We start from the raw sequence: 22,608 nt of genomic DNA, 5'->3' as shown, positions 1-22,608 counted from the left end.
AGGATGTCGTCATACCCAGCATGACTCATTTTGGACACATTGGTAAAATGTATGCGTTGATTGTACACTGGCCACTCGCGGGGGGGCGGGGTGGGGGGGTGGGGGGAGGCGGGGGTACAACAACACGGCACGACAGATGACAGAGAAGATGTTACATCCATGTATTTTTTCAGTTTTAAGAGTCAGTTTAATGTCCCCGGTAGGATGGGTCTCGCTTCGTCTCGCGGAGGACACACAAGTTTAATTAATACAGCAGAAGTGCCCCTGAAATGAAATGTTGACGTCATATGGTGCTGCTTTAGTCTCGCATGGTGAAGTCTTTAAATAAAACAGTAAAACATGGTGAAGGCAAAAAAAAACCAAAAAAAACAAGCGTTGTTCAAAGTTCACGGACAGAATGAGACGAGAAACGTACGTTTGTTTTTGTTCCTTAATACTTCAGCTACATAAAGAGAAGAAGTCTCTTGAACCACGGGGATTATTTCTGGAAAAAAAGGGGGGCAGTGGAGGTTAGGAGAGGTTTCAGTCTTAGAGAGGAGATTGTTTTCCCCTCATGTATCAGTTCTAACAGTGCGTTTAGTTGCCAAAGAAAGCTGGATTACTCGGCCTCTGTCTCTAATACATCACACACACACACACACAGGTTTGTACAGCTATGCATTCACTTCCATTCATCTGGACAACCTAAACAAAGTGTTACCCCTAACCCTAACCATGACCAGTTGATGACGACTATCATTAACGTAACCACAATTCAATTCTTAAACCTTAAACCAGTTCCTCAGAGATGAGGTTCTGCCTCATTAGGACTAGGGTTTTTTGGTCTCCATGAGGACTACTGGTGCTGACAAGGTCCTAAAGCGGTAACAAACACAAGTACACACACACGCGAGCAGATGTGCACACAACCATACCAGGGAATATCCCAGTGTGGTAGAGGGAAAAACAACCATGTCTACAACCAATAGCAGCACGTGTACTAAGTAAAATCTCCCAGTGAGTTACAGTATCCATGTCCTAGTATTCATCCAGCACGACCAACTTAACCTCAGGCTAACCAGATAACCAGAAAACACCACATGTAGTGATGCAAAAATATGGTTTAGGCTCGGGTTCAAAGAAGCCCATAAAGTTACAAAAAAAAAAGAGATGATATTGTTGAAATGAAAGACAGTGACTTGGGTCTTCGACTTGTCTTAAGGTGCATTTTCTGGCATGAGGCAACATTTTTAGTCCATACTACCCTGTTTTGGTTCAAAAACGCATCAGTTCTGCTCATGTTGTCAACGCCCACTCCAGTGTTTAAGAGATTTAAAGGTTTAAAAACACTGCTGGCTACATTTTAGCTTGAAAACTGCTATAAGCTGAGCTGTCAATCGCATTCACAAGCTTAATGGTTCTTATCAGCTGTGAGTGAAAAGCTCGGCTGAAACAGTTACTCGCAGTTTTGGTTTCACCGTATTGTCGATGGCGAAAGGGCGGAAGAGAAAAAAAACCCTTGTTCTGCTTTTCACTATTAAAACGCACACCGTTTATATCTGAGAACACCGTTTTTTAAATGAAAACGTAGTAGCGTGGATATAGTCTGAAGGCTTAATATGTGTGCTGCCTTTTCTCTCTCTCACACACACACACACACACACACATACCAACGCACACATCTGCCCTTTCCCTCTGTCCGCTTGCTGCCAGGCTCAGCCGTTCGTGGTCATATCTATCTTAAGCAACATGAACCACATTATCATTGATTTTCCCTCTCCTCTGCCCCCAGCCGCCTTACTAACAAAGGCAAGGCCTACCTCTCCTCTATGTTAAGTTCACATTAGTGGGAAGACAGTGCTCAAGGGCAGTGACGAATGACACCCATACTTCAAGTATTCCTCTATTTTTTGACCCCAGTGCCACATGCACGGACGTTACAGCGGTCCCTGCCGGCGTCCTGAGCCTCATAGGACACAGGCTACGACGCCCAAGCCCAGATACATAACATGGAGTGGCAGATTAGCCACTGCTTCGCTGTTCATATCTTGTGGCTACCGTGACGACGGAGGGAGATGGAGATGAGGGGAGCAAAAAAAAGCCCCAAGGAGTATCTTTGGCCATATGTGTGATTTTTCTTTCCCTTTTTAACATGAGTGACTGTGCATATCATTTAAAGGGGAAACACACACCTCAAGTTGATACACAAACACACACTAGGCCCTACCCCCATCCGTAGCTCCCTCCTAAAGTCCTCGGGACTCCAAGCTCAACAGTCAAGGAGCTCGCTAAGGAGTGTCCATGGTCTCTTCGTTTAGTAATTGAACTTATTATTGACCACTCGCATCTGTGGAGTCTGTGGTGAGAAAGCATTGGGTTTGGGGGGCACGTCGGGCTTTAGTGAGGGAGTCCGTTTGAGCCCCGTGCGAGGGAGTGAGCCGTGCCCACTGTAGCTGCTCTGTCGCGATAGGGACGGCGTGTGAGCGGAGTGCATTCCTGCCCCCATCACTCCACCGTGAGAGTCATGTCTGGAGGGCGGGGTTGGCGGCATGTAGCCACCTCTGTTCATACTGTGTTGGCGCGTCAGAGACACCCCCATGGTCACCCCATTCGGTGAGGTGGATAAGGACTGCCGGTGAGATGCACTCCGATGCAGTTGGTACCCCCCTCTTTGTCTCTCTAGAGTGCCCCCCATGCTCAGGCTGCCTGTCGGTGAGGTGGGAGTGGTGCACATGGGCACGTCGACCCTCTTGGTGGGGCTGTGCCTTGGCAGGGAGGAAGAGGGAGAGTAGAGGGAAGCCTCACGGCTGGGCACCAGTGGGGGCACCTCGGTCAGTGCTTCCATGGGCTCCAGGGTGAGATGTTGCCTTGGGCGGGGCCCTGATCCCTCTTGAAGAATGGCCTTGGGGTTGGCCACAGAGTCATTGAGGTGTTTTAAAAGGTCATTTAGTGTATTTCTGGCATCCACAGACCTCTTCTGCTCTTTCCTACTTCCCCTGGGATCCGGGTTCTTCGGCTTCTTTTCGGATGAATGCGGCAGTGTATCGTCTCCATTCTCAAGGTTGGTGTGGTCGTGTGTGGCGTTCGGGAGGACAACTGCACTCGGAATGTGGGAGTGTCCCAGGGCAAGGTGAGGGTGGTGGGGGTTGGTAGGAGCAGGAGAGGTAGCAAGGAACTGCGGACTCTTCGCTGTCGTCGATGAGTTGGACTCCTTATGCGGTCCGCTGGCCTTGCCGTGAGCCCTCTCCCACTGGTTTTTGATGGGCTGGAGGCCTTTCTGTGGAAGTACGGGGGTGGACTCAGGAGTAGGCAGGGCAGCGAGGTCAGGTGGCTGGCAACCTTCCCGGACGATCATGGTCTTTGTATCACCATTGGGCGTATTCAGGTCTTTCCCATTGCTCAACAGATTGGTGTATAGCTTGGGCGAATCAATGTTGGTTTGGTACTCCTAAGAAGGCCACAATAAAATCAAAAGAACACAAGATTAGACACAATTTCACCTCTACTCAGACTTTTTCAAGACTTTCTTTCATGCAGCACCGGAGTCGTTTTTATGGCTGTACCTTTACGGGGCTGTCAAAGAGGCCATTGAGCTTGACAAAGCTTCCGGTGGAGTCAGAGCAGGACGGTGCGGACTCGGCATCCTTGTGGACATGCCGCGGTTTGCGGAGGAACGAGTCCCGGTAGCAGAAAACAATCAGGCCGGCGAGGAGGGCACCCATGAGAAAAGCAGCAAACACGCAGGTGATGAGGATGTTCATGTGGACCATCTGGTTGGTCTCACCTGCTTGGATGTCCCACACACCTATAAAAAATGATAGGCATTATTAACCCCCCTGGTGACCAAGAGTCCAAGAGCTCAGTGAAGTGTCCCTTCCTTATTCAAGACCAGAAATGTGCATGTGTGGTTTAAACCCAACCATGCATCTGTTTCTGCCTGATCCCATGACTATGGACACATTCATCTAAACTCAGATTCAAGAAGCAGAATGGTGAAAATTGGCAAGATGTTAGGTACCCAAATCCATTTGCCTTCCATCAGAAGCAATGCTATGTTAGTACAGAAGGGAAGAGTTGGAAGTGTCGCCTTGACAACCACACATTCCCAAGAGACATTTTGTCCATCCATTTAACAAAGGTACAAAGGGGGTTAGGAGTGCGTTGTTTATAGAAAAAGAGACACATCAATCTTTTCGCGCAAGTGATTAACCAGAAGAAAGTTGGTCAGAGTCAACACAAGCAGCCTTTCAGGTGTTGAGATTTGTTGCCGCTGCTCTACTAAGTTTGTTAGTAACCACAGACATTGGAAGAGTTAGTCATCTAGAGTGCAGAGCAGGCCCAGTCAATGATCTACCAGCCAGGGTAAATTGTTAATGTAGCTACAGTTAAAATATACATGTATATATACTGGCAGAAGTGGAAGATAAAAAAGAAAAGGAAAGCTTGTAAAGAAACAACATTAAAACAGTGACTGTGAATGAATAATTTAAAAGAAAGAGCCCAGGAAAAAAAACAACTTAAAGGTCCAGTGTGTAACATTTAAGGAGGTTTGCTGGCCGATAATTGAATATATTACCCATAGGTCTGTTTGTATAAATGTTGATCATTTGTTTTTTGTAGTCTCTCTCTTATATGAGGCCACCAAGTTTCCTCAGCAGCCCAAACAGACAAACAAGCCAGATTATAGCTTTTTAAATATTAACGTGGAAGTTTACGATGCAAACAAAGAAGAATGACATCCTATCTGGTATGCACAGGCCACCGTAGATCCCTGATGTGCTTGGGAAAAGAGAGGAGTGAGCCATGTGCCTAAATTAGCTGTTACAAATTCATACACACTGGACCTTTAAAAGAAAGCAATAATAACATGAAAACATATGTAATGTAATGTAATGTAATATAGGGCTGTCACTTTTTAATCCGAAATGTTGATATCTCTTCAAGTTTGTTGGTAAAGCTCAAGCTGTGCTCAAGTGCATCAGACCGTCTGAAGTAGTTACTGTGTGGTCTGGCAGACATCCATTTGGAATGCCCGTTAGAAAAAGAAGTTATTTTGCTGCAAAAATGGATAGAACCAAGCTGAGCCACTCTCCTGAGCAGATAATCGCAATGCCAAAGCATCTAAAAAAGCACCATGGAGTAATAATAGATAATACTGTTACTTTTCTTCAATTGTATGGACACAAGTTACTGCGCCACGTAATATTCCTTCCGCTATGACCTTTGGGAAAAAGTGACAGCCCTAACACAGCAACATAAATAATGTATATATGGATATATATATAAAAAAAAACACTAAACAGAAATCTGCCATGTGAGCTAGTAAAAGTCTTGTAAGTCTATTCTATGTGTGGATTCACGTTGTTGAGAGCTATCAGATCAGGCTCAACGCAGCATGCTGGCTGCCTCCCTCTGGGCCTTACCCTCTGAGCCCCCTGGGATAGAGTCTAAAGAATGGGAGGTTGCTGGGTCGTCCTGCAGCACAAAGCCTGAGCCGTAGAGCTCTGGACCGGGCCCAGAGCTGGGAATTTGAGTGGGAATGAACAGTGGGGGGAGTATGGGCCCACTGGGCGGGACAGTGACTGGCGTTGATGAAAACTCCATGTCTGTGGTGACAAACAAATTGTTAACAAACTGTGAAGACGTGGGTCACATACTGATATCACACCAGTTAGTCGGCGGTTTTGTCATTTTCTTTTAAAGGTTAGTGTCCAAACAAATACAGAATAATTGAGTCCGTCAAAACAACGCGTGTTTTGACATTCATACACCAATGAGAGTAGGTAGTTGAATTTCTGTTGAGACAGTTTGGATGGGGGGGGGAGTCTCAGAAGAGGAGCTGGTAACCAACAGTTAGGAAGCCAAGAAGGCGGTGTTCGGGCATGCATGAGGGAGGAGGAAGTGATGAATGAAAGAGAGGAAGTGAATCTGTGCGGAGATAGAGTACCCATGTCGCCCAGAGGAGCTGTCATTCACGAGGATGGAAATGAACCAGGTGACGTTAGCATTCAGGAGGTGTTTGGTAAGAGGAGGATGAATGGTGGCAGTGGTGGAAAGACAAGGATTGGAAATGCTGAACTCAAGGAAAGAAACCATTTGAGTAAAAGATCAAACTAACCAGAGGTAGGGTCGCCAAATGATTTGTAATCTGGCGCTGAAGTAGAGCCCAAAAACGCTAAAGGAATTAAAAGGACAAGAAATCAGTATATGGGCATTCAAACGTCAAAATCTCAGAGACACTACGAATGCAGTTTACTGGTGGTTTTAACCGTAACGTCGTGCTGTGGAGCACGTGCTGACACAGTGTCCTTTTCCACACTGGGTTCTCTGGAAGCCCTCTGGTTCTGATCAATACTGAGGTTCAGCCCGGATCATGTTCAGTTGGTGCAAATAAAGAAGTGGTTGTTTTAAAGTAAAAACCAGCAACGGCACATCTGAAAAAATCTCTCATCATTCGCACCAGCTGAGCATGACCCTCGATTGTACATGTCCATGTTTCTGCCGATAGCAGGCAGCGTTAGTTACAGGTGGCCATGTACTGCATGTAGATGTGTGTGTTAATATTGCAAATAAAGACTTAAGAGTATGTAGGGGGCAAAGTTACTGGAGTGGTTACTGGTGTGAGTGTACAGGCTCATGGTGTGTGTGAGGAAAACCAGGTTCAGTTTTGTTGTACGCGTGTGTCTGTATCTGTGTGTTTGTACATCATGTCTGTGAGGATGGGCAGTATGGGATGAAAATGGAATTCATACCGTGACAGTCTCCCAGGTGGGCGGTGTTTCCAAATTCAGTGTCCTGCTCATATCCGGTCCTGAGAAACAACAGAGAGAGAGAGACAGAGGAAAAACAACACAGATACATACAAAAACAGAGATTAATATAAACCATTTCTTCAATTTTCTCATCTGTAATAATATCTGCGCGTCATATTGCGGCATCGACTTACAAAACACCAGGCTGTATTCTCTCACAGGCTCCCTGGGGTTTCCAACCACAATAAGGATCCCTTGATGCAACGCAGGACCTGGATACACACACACACAGGTTTAATCATTACGGAGGGCGCGGTGTAATCATTTGTGACAGACTGAACATTAACCACGAGGCCTGTTATCACCCAGTTTATGACATTTACTGAAAATCACACACACCTATAACCGACCGCGCCGGGGGCACAATTTCAAATCCCAAGGTGTGCGCTGACAATAAGCGCGTCACTTACTTGTGGCAGGAGGAGTGGCGCTCGCAGCGACTCAGGGGAATGCGGATGACGCAGCTTGAAAAGGCCACGTACAGGCTGTGCGTGTCTTTGTCCACGTGCAGCGACAGCACGCGCTTGTCGTCTTCGCGGCTGGACAGGCACCTGGGGAGGAAGGAAAGAAGGAGCAGATGAAGTCTAGCGACTAGTTTTTCTTTTTTTTTTGTGCCGACAGATTTGTTACCATATGTTTCCCGCTGTCGTAATCTGAGTAAGTGATCCCCACACCCCATGGTAGAAAGAAGTCTTTACAAACGTGTCTGTCTCTCGAATTTCAGTGACCCAGTTCAGACGCGGTATCACATCCATCCATCCACAAAAATCCACATTTGAAGGTGGTTTGAGGATGTGGCTACACTCCTGTACACGCATTATGCCCTCTGGACAGATGAGAGAGCGTCTCCTCGGCTAACGTCATCTGATCCTGGGTTATTTTTTTATATTATGTCAATGTTTGATTGATTTTAGCGTTGTATTACTAGAATAGTTGTAGTATTTTTGAAAAATTGTGCTTCCCAACCTCAGTTTCCCTTGAGTCGAGAAATACCTTCACTCTTTTCTTTGCCCACCAGTGACACTCAGCCCTGTTAGCTTAACTGTTAGCAAAGATGGCGGACACGGTTTACATTCTGGGAATGAGGTCCGGCCCCCCCCCACAAGTGGGTCTAAAAAGTGGGACAATACTACCCCTATTCTAGTAATACGACGCTAAATGCTAATCGGCTGGAATGACAGATCTGACCATACATGGACACAGGACACGTACGAGGTGTGAACAAACGCGCATAAGCTTTGAGTCGCCGAGGACAGATGTGGGCGGGGCCTTGCCAAGCGCTCGTTTATTGTGCAAGTACATGGAGAAATCTCTTGTCAGGGGAAGGAAGTTTCACGTTCCTCAGAGTTGCTGAGTCTTCAGCCAGACGAGAGACGGGGAAGAGAGAGAAAAAGAGAACAGAGAGAGGCTGATGAGAAACTGCATGTGACCGTCATACTTTGCACTGTTGAAGATGTCAATCTCCTCCAGGAGCACGCTATCGCTCAGCGACGCAGAATTGGTCTTGGCCAGAACCTTGAGGACGATGCCGGACTCTGACCCGATGAACACCACGGTGTAGTTCTTGTGGGGTCCCGCTTCGTTGTCCACGGCCAGCGCCGTCAGTCTGTACCTACACACACACACACACACACACAGTTATTATAACCCAACTGAACCTCATTCAAAAGCAGTGAAAGATAAAAGGAAATCAAATAAAAGCAGTCCATTGTCTGTCTGTGAGTTTTTGTCTTGAATGACCAAAGGTTACACTGTCTATTTTGAATTCACCTGTCCCCGCCCTGTTGTTTGCCTACGGTAGATGTCGTAAAGAAAACGGCTTCAATAAATGTGTGACAAATGCGGGTAAATCATTACACACACACAGACGTTACGGTTAATTGTTCAACCACCGCGTACACACTTGATATTGAACCCGGGCACCCTGTGACTCCTGAGCCCTGAGGGTCTTTGTAGCGCTGAATATTGAGAGCAAAAAAAAGGTCTCGGGGCTGCCGCTGCCTTTGTTGTTTGAGCAACGCTTTATTAATATTTTTTAGCGTCTCTCTTAATTAATTTACAAGCAGAAAATAGTGGAATTATATGAAAAACAACCCGGGGCAAAAATAGCTTCTACTTGGCAAGTTGATGTGCTAATACATTTTATAAATGTATTCTATTTTTTTTTAATTTTGTGATTCAAATACTACATACATACATACTGTGTTCCCTGTGTTCAATGGATGTAACCTCATAAAGATGTAGCACGGCTAAAACAAAAACGAGGCGAAACATCTCGTTCCAGACACAGAATCCAGAATCCTGGCTCCGCTTACCTGACGCGTGTCTTGGTGAACCAAGGTTCGTCCCTGATGGAAGGCACGGCTAAGTCCATGAGGGGGTGGGACTTGATAAACTGCAGGGTGTTGTCCGGGAAGTCGATGGAGCTCTTCATGGACGCAGCTGGACCATGACCCGCACAGGACCCAGGTCTAGGATCAAGAACACACACACACACACACACACAGACAAAGAGAGGGAAAGGTCAAAGATCAGCTCATACGATTACACACCAGGGAGTGATAATAACGTGCATTGAAAGTGCGACGAGGGGGAGCGGGGGGGGAGGAGCAGGTGCATATTAGGATCACAAAAAGGCCTCAGCTGGAGACATAAAATATACATATGCATAGTTATCCTCCATCAATGATTTACGAGGCTAATAATGTGCTTCATGGACTCGCTGTTTTGGACATAGGACGGCGCTACAATACATACAGTACGTGCTGACTGTAAACAGGTTAAATATGCAACGCGTCTAATTACGCCGGATTAATTATTAAATCATCGGCAGATGGTGACTGCGCGCCGGGGTCAGAGCTAATAACCCAGCGAGGAAGAGTTGATTTCATCTTCGTTTGACCTTTTTAACAAAGCGCGGTTCAAAGACGGGAAGCGAAGAACGTGGGTGATGAACAGCTGTCGAGTTAAGCGCCGCGTTTTTTTTAAAAAGCTGAATTTGTGCTCGCGCGCCACTTTCCAAGGTCAGATTCGAGCACTTTTCGTGCCGGCGTTTGATGAACTATACATATTTCTATAAAGGCGTACATTCTCGACGTTTTTAGCAAGATTAAAGGAGACGGTGTTATGATCAAAAACACCTACACTGTTTTCTGTAATAGCAGAATTACAAAAGCCATGTTGTTGGGTGCTTTTAGATGCAAATATCTTATCAGCTACGACACACGGTGATCAAAACAAGCTGCTGAAGTTCAAACTGAGCATCGGGCGGCGGAAACCGGGAAAAAAAATAAATAATACAGCCGCCATTTCAAGCATTTTCAAGCACTTTATCCAAAAATTCAAGTGCTTTTCAAACCTTGAAAATACCACACAAAATCCGAGCACTTCAAAGGATTTCAAGCACTCGTGCAAACCCCGAGGTTACAGGGTTTTCACTCCATGATGATTTTGTGTGCTTTTTAAGGTGGAACCAGAAATATTCCATCCGTACCGAGGTTTGGGCAGCCTCTCCTCTGGATACGGTGTCCACACTGAATCGGGAGTCTTCTGCTCTTTGAAGCGGCCCAAGAATACGTTCTCAATGTCTGCCATGGAGAAGGCGCACACCGCTGACCCCGGGATACTGTGGAGAAAGACGTGTCAATGTCTGACTTCTGATTTATTTTTATTTTTTTCCCGTCCTCCGCGGCTCACCTGTTCATCTGCGTGGTAAACACGCCCACCACCGAGGGAACCCCGTTGATGTCGATGATGTCCGTGATGGACTGCAGCACGTCGAAGTAGAAGAAGGACTCCCCCGGCACGGAGCAGTTCAGCCTCGCCTTCACGAAAGACGTCCAGTGCTTCTCGAGCACTCGCTGGGACCCGCCGACGTCGTTCTTACAGATCCGGGCCACGCGAGAATACACGACCTACACGAGGAGGAGGAGGAGGAGGAGGAGGAGCGGGTTTAAGAGAGGACAGATGGCTGAGTGAGCGTCGCTAAAAAACACTTTAAATGCCTTGAATAATGCATTTCTCCATCCTGGTGCGACTCGGCGCAGATGACTTAGCAGACGCACACTCAGACCGCCGCACATGTGTTCCACTGGCCTGATGTTGCACCGCGAGGACGCATGTTTGACGTCTGCTTGCACATGTGTGTCACTGAGGCTTATATAGTTTAACGTCGGCTAAAACACTTTTAATAATTCACCAATTCAAACCTTCAATGCCGCCGGCATTAGTCGCTTTTAAATATTTATTATCTGGTGGCTGATGGGAGGATTTTTGGCTACTGGACCAGCAGAGAAGGACGAGGCGCGGACAAATCTGGTGTTGGCTTCAAACACGGAACAGCCTAATGCCCTCAGAGTGTGTGTGTGTGTGTGTGTTTCAGAGAGACAAATCTTCTCGCTGTGTAATGGCGTTACATTAGCAGGGTCACGTTTGTAGTTTGTGCACCGAGGGAGGTGTAAGCCTCCTTTTTTTGTCCGCGTAAAGCCCCCGCGCGCGGAACATGCAAAGCATTTACGAAACAAAACTCGCTCGTCTTACCTTGCCCAGGTTGCTGTGTTCCACCGCTATCTCCCGGAAGAAAAAGTACACATAATTCCCGTACTCCGCCGCATGCAGGAAATGAGGTTCTGAAGGGAGAGACGGGGGATGGAGAGGGGGAGAGAGAGCGAGAGAGGCAGAGAGTTGAAGTGTATTTCTGCACTGTCACCGCCGACACTGTGCATGCTGAATATTTCAAGGATTTGTACAAGGCTGTATTCGACTGGGGGTGACCTAGATTGCTTTGGAGAGAACAGACCACATCGCCGTCGGAGCTCGGCACAAACATACGGTGGACGTTGATGCGCGTACGTCCAGGAAAGTCTCCGCTTACCTTTCAGCCACTTGGAGTCGTATTTGATCGTCCTCAAGGCCGATCCGTCGCCCATACTGCGATAGATGACAGAATCACTGGCCTGGAAGTCGGCGACAGTGGCGGAATAAAGCTTCCCCTCTGGAAACACAACACAACAAGGAACACGGTCACAAAAAAAAAAGCAAAGATGCACCGCTCTTTAGTGTTTAGCTGTTTATCTTTTTCTTTTTCTTTTTTATAAGGCTTAATTGGCTGAGTTGTTATCGCTGCCGGCACAGTTTTACTGTGGCAAAGACACAGAGGTGATAATGAGAGCATAAATGGGAGCACATCACTTTCACTTCACTGTGTGTGTGTGTGTGTGCGGGCGGGCGGGCGCGTGTCGGTTGGTGGACGTTTGACCCCGTACCAGCGAAGAGGGCAACGTTGGTTTGCTTGGAGTCAAACGGGCACCGTGCCAGTCCATTGATCTCCTCTCCGTCCAACTCGAGGTTATCCAGCTGCAGTGGAAAAGAGAAAAACAATCGCGCGTTAAAAGGAGGTTCTGTCGAGACACGCCGCGTAAAAACAAACACCAGAATCAATCAAAACGAGGCCCGTCAAATGAGTTTCAAAGACGTACGGTGTTGCGTTCAGGGCATTTGCACAGCGTTTATCTGTGAGTGCGCCTTTGTGCACATCAAAGCATGAAAACTACTGACCCTGTAGTATCTGCACATGGGGTTGAAGCCGTTGGTGCCGCAGATAAACACCAGGTCGTCGTTTCTTGGGACCAGCACTTTGATGAAGTTGTGGCACTCGTCCTGAAAGTGGACGACACACATTTTTAAGGAGGAGACACTCTCAGGAGACACTCTCAGGAGACATGTTTTTAATAATCTATACGGACCCTGTGTTTTCCCTTGACGGCACACATCTGTCTGTCGTCTTGGCCCGATCGCCACGTTAGCTTCTGTAAAAGTCAACACGGAGTGTTATGGACGCCAAGTACACACACATACACAGTCTTCTCCTTTCCAGTCCCTCATTTTTTACAACCTGTCCATTCTGTGATGAATGGCTCCGTGTTTTCTATAGAGCGCTTTCAGTGTGTGTGGATGGAGAGAGAGGGAGGGAGAGCAGCTTGTGGCAAAAGATCTTACCCGGTACGGAATGATCTCATTCCTGTAGGACTCTCTCAGGCTGACGAGGTACACCTGATCTCTGTGAATGGACGGCAACAAAACACAGCTTAGTGACGCGGCATTCGACATTTTATTACGTCCTCTACGGTCTTGAGATTTCTATTCGTCTTCAACGGGGAGCACATGCATGTTTTTAACGGCCGTGCGTGTTTATTTGTCGCTTGTGAAGTGCGTTATTTTTTGTCTCTTGCAGCAGAAAACACACACAGTTGTGTTTTTGCAGCACCTTCGGCACAACATGCGACGTGGGCTCGATTAAAACAGCAGCTCAGGAGCTGCGCGTTTATTGCCGCGGTGATTTCCTGCGACAATATTAGCGCCGGCGGTCAGATTAATCCCGGTGCCCATAAATACCAGAAGGACGTGTAAAGATGCCAAGAAATCCCTTACAGAGCGTCAGGCCGGGATGATAGACCTCTCTCTTGGATCAATGCTGACCGTATACATCAGACAAAAGGCCGAGAAGCCACAGATCCAATAACACTAAGAGCTTTTTTTTTTTTTTTGTGCCACTGTTTACCTGCGATGGAATGAGTGAGTATATTGGTGTGGGGTAATTGATTTGTGTCTTGAGGGTTTACCTGCCCGCGATGAACAAAGTGTCCTGTATCCTGGTCATCAGCTGGAAGTCGAGGCGATGCTGGGACTCGTTGCCAGAGGGCCGGCCTCTGAACACGGGGTATCGCCGCGAAACTGGAACACAAAGCGAAACCCCGCGGTAGACACAAACACTTGTGATACACAAACCAGTTTCAAATTGTGTCAAAATGTCAGACTGGGTTTTGCGATTCTGAGATTTCTGCATTAAAAATATCTGTTACATGTGTAAATAATGCACAGTAAAAGCCTTATTAAAATAAAAATAGAATGGCAACGGGGGGGATGAGAATCGCTCATGCTTTTACTTTGAAACCGGGACAGGACGTGCCGTGTTTGCGCGATGCGTTAAACTGTGAATGCAACTTTACACATAAGCTGGAATACAAAGCGGATCGGTCACTTCATCAGGACCGGCGATCATGAGATAAGAGACCCCTAGTGGCAGAAACAGCCTATGGTGCATTCAAATGTGGTTTTAAAGTCCTTAATTATCATTTTTCATCAATATATATTGAACCTTGGTTATTGATATAAAGGAAAACTGGCGTGCAATCGCTGAATTATTGCCCTGGCGATGATTCCGTACAAATACATCCACTGTGTGTGTCGTGTGTCATCGTGTTGTGTCCCTGCATTAGATAACGGCTGCCGACGTCAGCACATCTCTGTGTTCCTTCCATAAATCACAGACATGGAAATGAAATCCACTTAAATGCTTCGACCGGCCGTGCAGCAGATTGGTTTTATTACTGTGGATACGACGTTGCCAGCGTCTCCACTGCTGATATGGCCGACTTGTCTTTACGACATGTCAGCTTTGTATGACAACGGGAGGACGTATTAAGCGGAGTTGTCGGGACTTTTTTTTTTCCCGCCCGTCCCGTGTTGTTGCAGCGATCGTGATCCCCCCCCGCCCGTGTCTCGGTGGAGTCTTTCCCTCTGTGTGTGTGTGTGTGTGTACTCACAGTGTGCGTCGACGACATCGAGGGGCACGGTGTCCTCGGGGAAGCTGACTGCGAGGAGAGTGCGCGTGGCTGTCGTCAGCAGCAGCAGCAGCAGCTCGCTGAGCAGAAGCACAGCTCTCTGGCCCATGGCTGCTCACAGACAACACTTCCTGTTTCCCACCGGTGGAGTTGTTACCTGTAAACACACACACACACACTTGATATACACACTTTCCCCGACTCTCCTGCTGCTGTTTGTTTCGACTCGGGAGTGAGAAAAAGTCCAGGATTTTCCTTCTTTTATTATTGCCTCTGCACAACAGACACAGAATGAAATGTACAGGCACGGTAATAACACTTTTCGATGCCTGCACTAAAGTGGTGAAGTGTTGACTCTCCTCTTCTTCCTAAGTGTTGGCTGCACCCAAGTATTTCTTTTATTTTTTCATTCAGTAAACGGCTGATTTGTTTCACGATTGAACCAACATTTCCAGCTGTTGAAGCTTCTTAAATGTGAATATTTCCTTCATTTCTTTGCTCTGGATAACAAAGAAAATTTGATTTGTGGGCAAAACATCGTCATTTCCGGGTCTGATGAACACTGATCGCCATTTTTTGATATTTTATAGACCAAACGATTGATCGATGAATCGAGAAAATAATGGTCAGTCGCAGCTCTAATTAACAGAGGGAAGATTTGCTGCTTTTTTTTCCTTTTCCCCGACCAGTCGCACTGTGACATGGCAGTAATCTACATCTTCTACCTTTTCCTTTTGTTCAAAGTCATCAAAACACTGCTGCTTGGATTGAGTGCTTCGACGACGACATAATCCTTGAATTAAAAGAGTGATATGACTTGTGCTTGTAGTGGCTGTGGCTTTTCTCCTCCTCCTCCTCCTCCACCACCACCACCACCACCTCTCCCTGCATCTGCTGTCAGGAGGAAGGTCAGCCAAGTGACCAGTGGGGGTTCCTGGGTTCATGCTGGATGCAGCGGAAGTCCACCCTGTTAGAGACGTGGTTGCATCTGTGCCCGCGTTGGTTCGTCTTGGTTTGAACCATCGCCGTCGCTGGCGCGTCTGACCTTTGCTGACTTCTATTCGTGCTCGGTCGGCCGTTATCGTAGCTGCTGCCTCGTCTGCTTCTATTGTGGCGATTCACTCGTCTTTGCGCGCGCAGGGAGACTTGTTTGTTTTAGCCTCTCTTTTTTTATCGTTTGATATTTAGATGATGCAAAGTATATGATCGTGCATACACGACTGATTGTGGGAGTGGCCGCGTGTGCGAGACTGATTGTGTACGTGCATGTTAATGATCGGTGTATGTTGAAATATTTATAAGCCAAACAAATTATTCATGCAGGCAAATGCCTGAACGGATATAAACAATTTACCGGGAGACGTCACCCCGGCAGAGGGATGGATTATCTGCGGGGGCACCCTGGGATACACACACACACACATAATCACTCTTTCAGATGGTGTAATGCAAAGACTGACAAGAGTGTGTGCGCGTGTGCACCACACCCACCCACCCCCCCACACACACACACACACACACGCACGGTGGTATTGACCAATTTTTCAATTAGCCCCCAAGCACACCTGCTCCAGTGCTGTCTGCGGGTCCGGCCTGCCAAGCCATTAGTGCTTTGATTGATCCGCACAGGAAGTGTGGCACATGCACCTCCATGGACTTCACCGTATCACGGAAGCACACGCGTGTTTTTAACTTAAAAATGAAAATGAACCATAAACATGCTTCTGAAGTCAGGGATTAGCCAGCGTGACGTGGTCGGACAGTCTTTAAGGCCCTAAACACTGATATAAAGAATTCAGTAATTTACCATTTCTTGGCACAAATACTCTATTTTGGGGTTGTAATGTGTCACCATGGCGAGAAGGAACGGCACTGTGTGAAATCGCGGCTGTTGAGTTTTCTGTGGGATACTGGGGCCTCTGAAAGAACCATATAATTATGACTGAGTAATGCAAGGCCTGCATGAGAAGAGGTTCCATCCTAATTAGTTCCCTTAATAGTTAAATTATAGGTTTGACGAAAAGAGGGTCACAAGATTACTTTCCCTTATCGGCAGCAAACAGACATCAGACGCTCTCTAATCTGGATACAAATGGAAAAACAACGGCTTAATCTGAACAAGAAGTGACCAAAGAGCAGCTTATTTTATTTTTTTTTTCACAACCTGGTTGAGAAGCTCTCGAATGAAGCAATAAATTGCTGAGTTTCTAGGAGGAAAGCTCGATCAGGAACAGACACGCACAACAATGGGGGGGGAGAAAAAAAAGTGGTGAAAGCTATGAAAGGTAAATAAACCCAGCTCGCAATTCAATTCTGCAGTGATATCATCCAGGCTGCAGGGCAGCGCTTCCAGTCCAAAGTGTTCACAAGTAAATCATTTTCTCGCTGGTCTGCGTTTACAGTCCTCCTCTGTATCGCCTCTTCATACACATTCACACGTTTTTTGTTTTTTTTTACCTGCCATTCTGCCCTCACTAAACACTTCAGGCTCTGATCTCCCTGCATGGTAATACCCACACTGCGGAGGCGAGGGCTGTCCTCGCAAACTCGTGTAAAACAGGAACAGAAGACACTCGGAGGTCAGCGATCTAAAATTACTTCTCAATCTCGAGCGAGCGCGGCACGATTTCTATTGACTATTCCTTTGCACTCTCTTGTTCCTGCCCTCCAGTGTGTGTGTGTGTGTGTGTGACATGATGTGAATGTTGATGTGTGTGTGTCTGTGTGCGTGAACACACACGTCGGACACACAAAAAAAAAAACCGCCAGGCTTGTCACGCAACGCAATTCAGCCTTTAGTGAGCGTTGGTGTTTGACAACAGCTGGCGTCTGAGATGTTGCATCACTGCTTCTCCTCTGGACTAAATCCTTTTTAGTTTCATTTACAGTGCCGAGACATCAAGTTTCTCCATTAGCATTCGGCATTCTTCTCATACATGAAGTAAATGACATCCAAACATGCGTTAAGTGCGGCGCGGACTTGCTCGCGTTTGCCCAAGCGACGCCGAATTTGGGCCAGGTACTCGGTGGAGCGTTGGGGAGGCGTGCGGGCGAGCGTGGCGCTTTGTCGGCATCCACACCACTCACTGCCCTTCTTCGCATGCAACCCGTCCTACTCGTCCACTCCACACCTGGCCGGCACCGACGCCGCTGCCAAACCTCTGCAGCAACCTCTACAGCACACTCTCTCCCACCCACCCACCCTCTCTTCTTCTCTAGTTTCCCCCCCCCTTTCTTCGTTCACCTTTGCCTCACTCTACCTCTGTTATTACGAGCTTCTCAATGTCCTACAGGCCCCACACTTTCCCCTGCTGATGTTGGCTCGGGTCCAATGGTGTGTTAAATTCTAGGAGCTACAGCTGCGGGTTTAACTTGACAGATTATCATCCATTTTTTTCCCCCTCCCTCCCTCTCTCTCTCTCTCTCTCTCTCTGGCGTACGTCAACCATAACCTTCTCTGCTCTGCAGCTCAGAGTGGACGCGTTGTTGTGTTCCTCTCCTGCAGGTGAGGGATCGAGGCTCATAAAAGAGACAGCCAACAACAGGGGTGCGTGATGTTTCGTAAGCCGAGTGTGAATGTAATGGGTGGATGTTATCCCGGCAGAACAATGGTTGCTGCTGCTTGAGGCAGCTCGACTTGTCATCTTGCACCACACTGAGCTGTAAGCCTAACAGCACAGGAAACCAGATAGCACAGCGCGGGGGTTTAGTTTCAGGCTTATTTCGGGCCTTTGCACTCACTGCATGTGCGTCAAAAATGCACTCTTTTATTTATTTATTTTTTATGGCGTGCAAAACCAAAAGCGTCCACTTTACGGGGGTCGTCTCAACTCTCCGCCGAGCCTCTGAGAAAGTAATCACGATGCGGCCGCACAGGATAGTGAGTCAGACTGATGATTAGCGCAGCCGCCAGAGCTGCACAGGCACAGAAATGATTACTCGCCCTTTTTCCCACTTCGGTAATAACAACCACTGTAAAGGATCACTTCAGAGAGGCTTGGTTGGACTTGTTGCTTCACAGATTTGGCAGAAGGAGCGCGCTGTGCGCCCTAAAATGGGCTTTTTTTTTTTTTGCCCCCTCTACCTTGGAGAGGAGGAGTGAAACAGGAGAAAGGCTGCTCTCAGCTGTGGTTCTGCTGTAGTGGAACACAAAGGGGCTGAGCTGTGCAGGTGTGACTGAGAAAACAAAAGGGGCTTTTTTTTTGGGTAAGTCAACACAATGGAACCCCAACAACCACCCCCCCCTCCCTGTCAGTGGACCTGGCTGTTCAGGAGAGCTGTTTCTGGGGCTCATAAAAAAAGGGGGAGGTTCAAAGGGGACAAAGCAAACTCCAAACATCTTGACTCCAAATGCTCTCAAGGTCAAACGTGTATCAGTCGGGCATTTGTGAACTGCACAAGCTGATTTGAAGCAGCAGTTCAGGGAGGAACCATAAGGCTGTAAAGGGGTCAACACTGATGACGCCGTGCGGTTTAACGGCGGTTGTTACGGGGTTACAGCCGGCTGAAGTGGGAGGTTAACGGCGGTCGTTCTGGTCGCAGAGTTCTGACCTCACGGCCAATGAGGCGGAGTGGAACGCCCCTGGCCAGCTGTGCTTGCCAACGAGCTGGTCCTGCTGTTTGATCCGCAGCTGGACTGCTGCGGTTTTCCAGCCAATTTCAAGTTTATGTAGTTTTAATAAGTTTTGAAAATCCCGCCGACAGAACGCCGCGCTTGTCGGGGCTTTCTGGCAAACGCACATCTGGTCTTCGCGTTGAGACGAAGGTCGACCGACGGATGTGGGGTTTTTTTTTTTTCTGTGGCCGATGCGAATATTTAGATATTTAGATATCAGTGCAACCGGCGGCCAATATATGACGCCGGAATCTTACTCAGATGCTAACGGTCTGCCTCTGATCTGTAGTTTGCATCTGCACGGTGGTGCACTGATGTATTTTAGTGCAAACTAAACCCAATACATGTAATCAATAAACAACACTTAAAAAAAAACAAGTTTAAGAGCTGTAATCAAGAGTAAACGTGTACAACATCGGTCTACATGTACACTAAATCACCACAATCTATTATTGTGAAGGATTTACTACATATTTGCACTTTTTGGCCGGAATTTTATTTAAAAAAATGATATGATCTCATTTTGCTTGTTGGTTTAATTTGGTGGATTGCATAAAAGGAACTTAAATGAACATGTAACATACATGTATACATGCACACGTCATTATCAGTCTAACGAAGCATGATTCTTGTTTTTATTTTTTGCCTTCCTTCGCTTTCCATGGACATCTTCCAGCTTCTCTTTTACGCACACAGTTCCACGCAGGAGCCCGGGATTCTAATGCTCGCATTGTGCGGACTGGGGCGTAAAGGCATTCAAGTTTTATCCGTGCTAAATCTTTTCAGGGTCCCTTTAGTCCACATGTAGAGCCGATACAAAGGACAACAAAGACGCGGGGGGTTACAGCGGTGGAGTGACAACAGTGATGGGTTTTTGCTGCGTGTTAACTGCCTCCTCCTCAGGGTTGGGCTTCCCGTGCTGCTGCTGCTGCTGCTCCCTCCTCTGCCTCCAGGAGAAAAAGGTTACGAGCGCCTTTGGCGATTCATTACGCACAAAAATAAGGACAGCATCGTGAAATCTGAGCGTGCATGAAACCGATTGCATCACGCGATTTGCAGCGAAGTCAAACTCCTGGTTGCCATCCGCGATTTTATCGTTAAAAAAACAACGCGTGCTGCTCCGTCCTCCGACCGTGCGTGCACGTTACTGTGTTTCCAAGTTGAATTTCAGGAGCTGACATGTCGGGAAACACTTTAATTGAACAGATGGTCTGCTTTTAAGTGGTTAAAGGACACTTCTGTGTAAAAGAAAATTAAAGGTGTGTTTCGGGACTACAATGGCGCAGCTCGGATTATTCCTGAAATGCATCTCTGTTGCAAAACTGGCACAAATATAAGGCGCAGGTTTAACCTTTATTCACAACCCACTCCCGGGGAGTGTACAGTGCCCTAAAAATAGCCTACTCCACATCGATAATTAAAAACCCCCACTGAGGACACCTACCTTGAGAATCCCAAATCACTCGTGAATAGTACAATCCAAACCACGTTATTCCTTTGGTAATCCATGAAAAGGGAAACAACCAGCGTGTGATATTCCTGTTATTATTATAATTCTCTGCTCCATCTGGATCCGGACAACACTTTTCTGTTTTTTTTTTTGTTGTTTTTTTTTTGGTTTGGTTTTATCCAGTTGCGAGATTCCGCCTGCTCTGTAGTGTCCGTCCCCGGGCCCCTGCGCTCTGATGATGACTGATCTTCAAAAGCGCTGCTGCTGCTGCTGCTGCTGCTGCCACGACCACACAGCCCCCTCCCTCTCTCCCTCTCACACACACACACACACACCAGCCCCTTCCACAACACTGTTAACTTTAGAGCCGAAAGGGAGAAGACATAAACATTAACGACGCGCTGTCCTGTCCTCGCTCACTCATGCTCATCCACGCACACAATCATTGATTTGGAAATCATAGGAAGGCGCGTGCATGATGGGACTGACGGTTCACTCACACATTTACGCACGGCACTTTTTAAACCCAACCCAAACGCACAATGTTTACATACAAGTGTCCGTGCGTAAAAAAAAAATGGTGCGAGCGTCAATAACACGCGCGTGTACGCGGCTTGAATGGGAGCGTGAAGTCACTCACAGCACAAGTGAAGGGGTGAACAGATTGAACTCCGAGCTGCACACATGAAATAAACCTCTGCCAGTTGCCAGGAATGAATGGCGCACAAGTACACATGAACGCAGAGTCCGCACTTGCGGCTCTGTAAACGGCGCAGCAGAAGAAAACCATTTAGTTTCACACACAAAAAAAAACTCTTCTGTCGTGTCTATGTTTTTTTTCTCCCCCCCCCTCCACCCTCGAGTGTTCTGTGCGTAACGCATTCGAGTAAAATCCACGCGGAGCTGCAAAGAACTCACCTCATCGGAATCGGTTATTTTGTATCCCGCTTCGCCGCCGTAATCCAAAAATTGTACACGGAGCGCGTCGTAGTGAACTTCTCCTCGCTGAGAGAAAAACAAACTAATGCACGGCGAACGGTGTAATTTGACCCGTGCTAAGTCAATCCATCCAGAGAGGGAGCCGCAGCCTACCAATGAGCAGCGCTCCACTCCCAGTCCCGCCCCTCCGTCATCCCTCTCTCTCCTCACTTGGTCCGGACTCTGCTCTGCTGTGGCTTCCTTCCTTTCTTCCCTGGAGCCCGCAGAGAAAGAAAAGGCGATTCTCCCCTCTCTCTCTCTCTCTCTCTCTCTCTCTCCACACACACACCCTCCCCCCGGCTCTCCTCCTGTGTGACCCCGTGTTGCCTGCCCTTCTGTTACAAACCCCCATCCCCCAACTCCAAGTCAGCAAGAGCACCGAGTAAAACAAAAAAGAATCATTTCAGCTGAGTGGTGGACAGCAAGTGCTTAGTAAAAACACAGCTTTTGCTCTGTGAAAAGTGTCACGCGGTTCGATCATTGATGACAAGAAGTTCGACTTTAGCAGAGAAATGTGAAGATTTGAAGGTCTAGTGAGCAACACAGAGGGGAGTTTATTGGCTGAGACTGAGTAAACTACCCCTGAGTGTTATAAATCATTTGGTTTTCATTACCTAAAAGGTCCAGCGTGTAAAAATGATATTCATTTGGCAGATATGGAAGAGAAAATTATTATTATTCTGTGTTCAATCACTAACATTAACCCAGGAACGAAGCTTTTATTGGTGCATTTCCATGATGCTGTTCTAGCTCTTACACAAAGTAGTGACGGGCAAAGCGGTTGTTTTCGCTGTAACTGAATCATTAGAATCAGTTAAGTAACCGCATCGTTCAGCACTTCCTGACCGGAGTCGGACACTGAAATGCACCAGGTTGGGTTGTGATTCGGCTCGCGGTCGCCGACGTTCTCGCTAAATACATCACTCCTCTGTTAAATATTGAGATTTATGACGTTTTCTTTGCTAAATGTTTGAGTCTTTTTAACTGACCTACAGTTCTGCATTGTTCCGTTTGATTCTTGTGTCGGACGTCGAGCTCATGACTCTTCCAGTGACGACACTCTCTGACCAATCAGTGGCTGGTAGACTGTTGACGTCACACAACTCAGGTAGTTTGGAGCAGGTACTAAAAAAAGCACCAGGGACCAAGTGC

General features: G+C 47.2%; 1 protein-coding gene across 5 annotated transcripts; it reads right to left on the bottom strand.

The window, feature by feature from the left end:
* Positions 1-664: 664 nt before the first annotated feature.
* On the bottom strand, positions 665-21,594 carry sema6dl (sema domain, transmembrane domain (TM), and cytoplasmic domain, (semaphorin) 6D, like). Of its 5 annotated transcripts, none has more exons than XM_044029809.1 (20): positions 21,397-21,594; positions 14,396-14,570; positions 13,412-13,523; positions 12,789-12,849; positions 12,536-12,598; positions 12,348-12,449; positions 12,056-12,146; positions 11,665-11,784; positions 11,331-11,419; positions 10,488-10,705; positions 10,285-10,416; positions 9,107-9,262; positions 8,230-8,403; positions 7,202-7,342; positions 6,926-7,003; positions 6,732-6,790; positions 6,098-6,154; positions 5,403-5,585; positions 3,543-3,784; positions 665-3,427 (listed from the first exon to the last, which is right to left on the bottom strand). In XM_044029809.1, exons 2-20 carry the CDS (start codon positions 14,520-14,522, stop codon positions 2,294-2,296), a joined length of 3,339 nt encoding a protein of 1,112 aa, XP_043885744.1. In that variant the 5' UTR covers positions 14,523-14,570; positions 21,397-21,594; the 3' UTR covers positions 665-2,293. The 5 variants fall into 5 exon arrangements, with proteins under 5 accessions (XP_043885744.1, XP_043885745.1, XP_043885746.1 ...); XM_044029810.1 differs by lacking the exon at positions 21,397-21,594 and adding an exon at positions 20,473-20,771; XM_044029811.1 differs by lacking the exon at positions 6,098-6,154.
* Between the last annotated feature and the right edge of the window lie 1,014 nt (positions 21,595-22,608).

This window comes from Solea senegalensis, linkage group LG7 (assembly GCF_019176455.1).
Source record: "Solea senegalensis isolate Sse05_10M linkage group LG7, IFAPA_SoseM_1, whole genome shotgun sequence".
NCBI classification, from domain to species: Eukaryota; Metazoa; Chordata; class Actinopteri; order Pleuronectiformes; family Soleidae; genus Solea; species Solea senegalensis.
This window is presented reverse-complemented; position numbering and strand designations above follow the sequence as displayed.

What these genes read in the sequence shown, in the direction of transcription:
- sema6dl (XM_044029809.1), bottom strand. Translation starts at nt 14,522, where the DNA reads ATGGGCCAGAGAGCTGTGCTTCTGCTCAGCGAGCTGCTGCTGCTGCTG. An exon ending in CAACGTTGCCCTCTTCGCTG is followed by an intron (nt 11,785 to 12,055) that starts GTACGGGGTCAA and finishes TTGTGTTTCCAG; the next exon opens with AGGGGAAGCTTTATTCCGCC. An exon ending in AACACAGCAACCTGGGCAAG is followed by an intron (nt 10,706 to 11,330) that starts GTAAGACGAGCG and finishes CTCCTCGTGTAG; the next exon opens with GTCGTGTATTCTCGCGTGGC.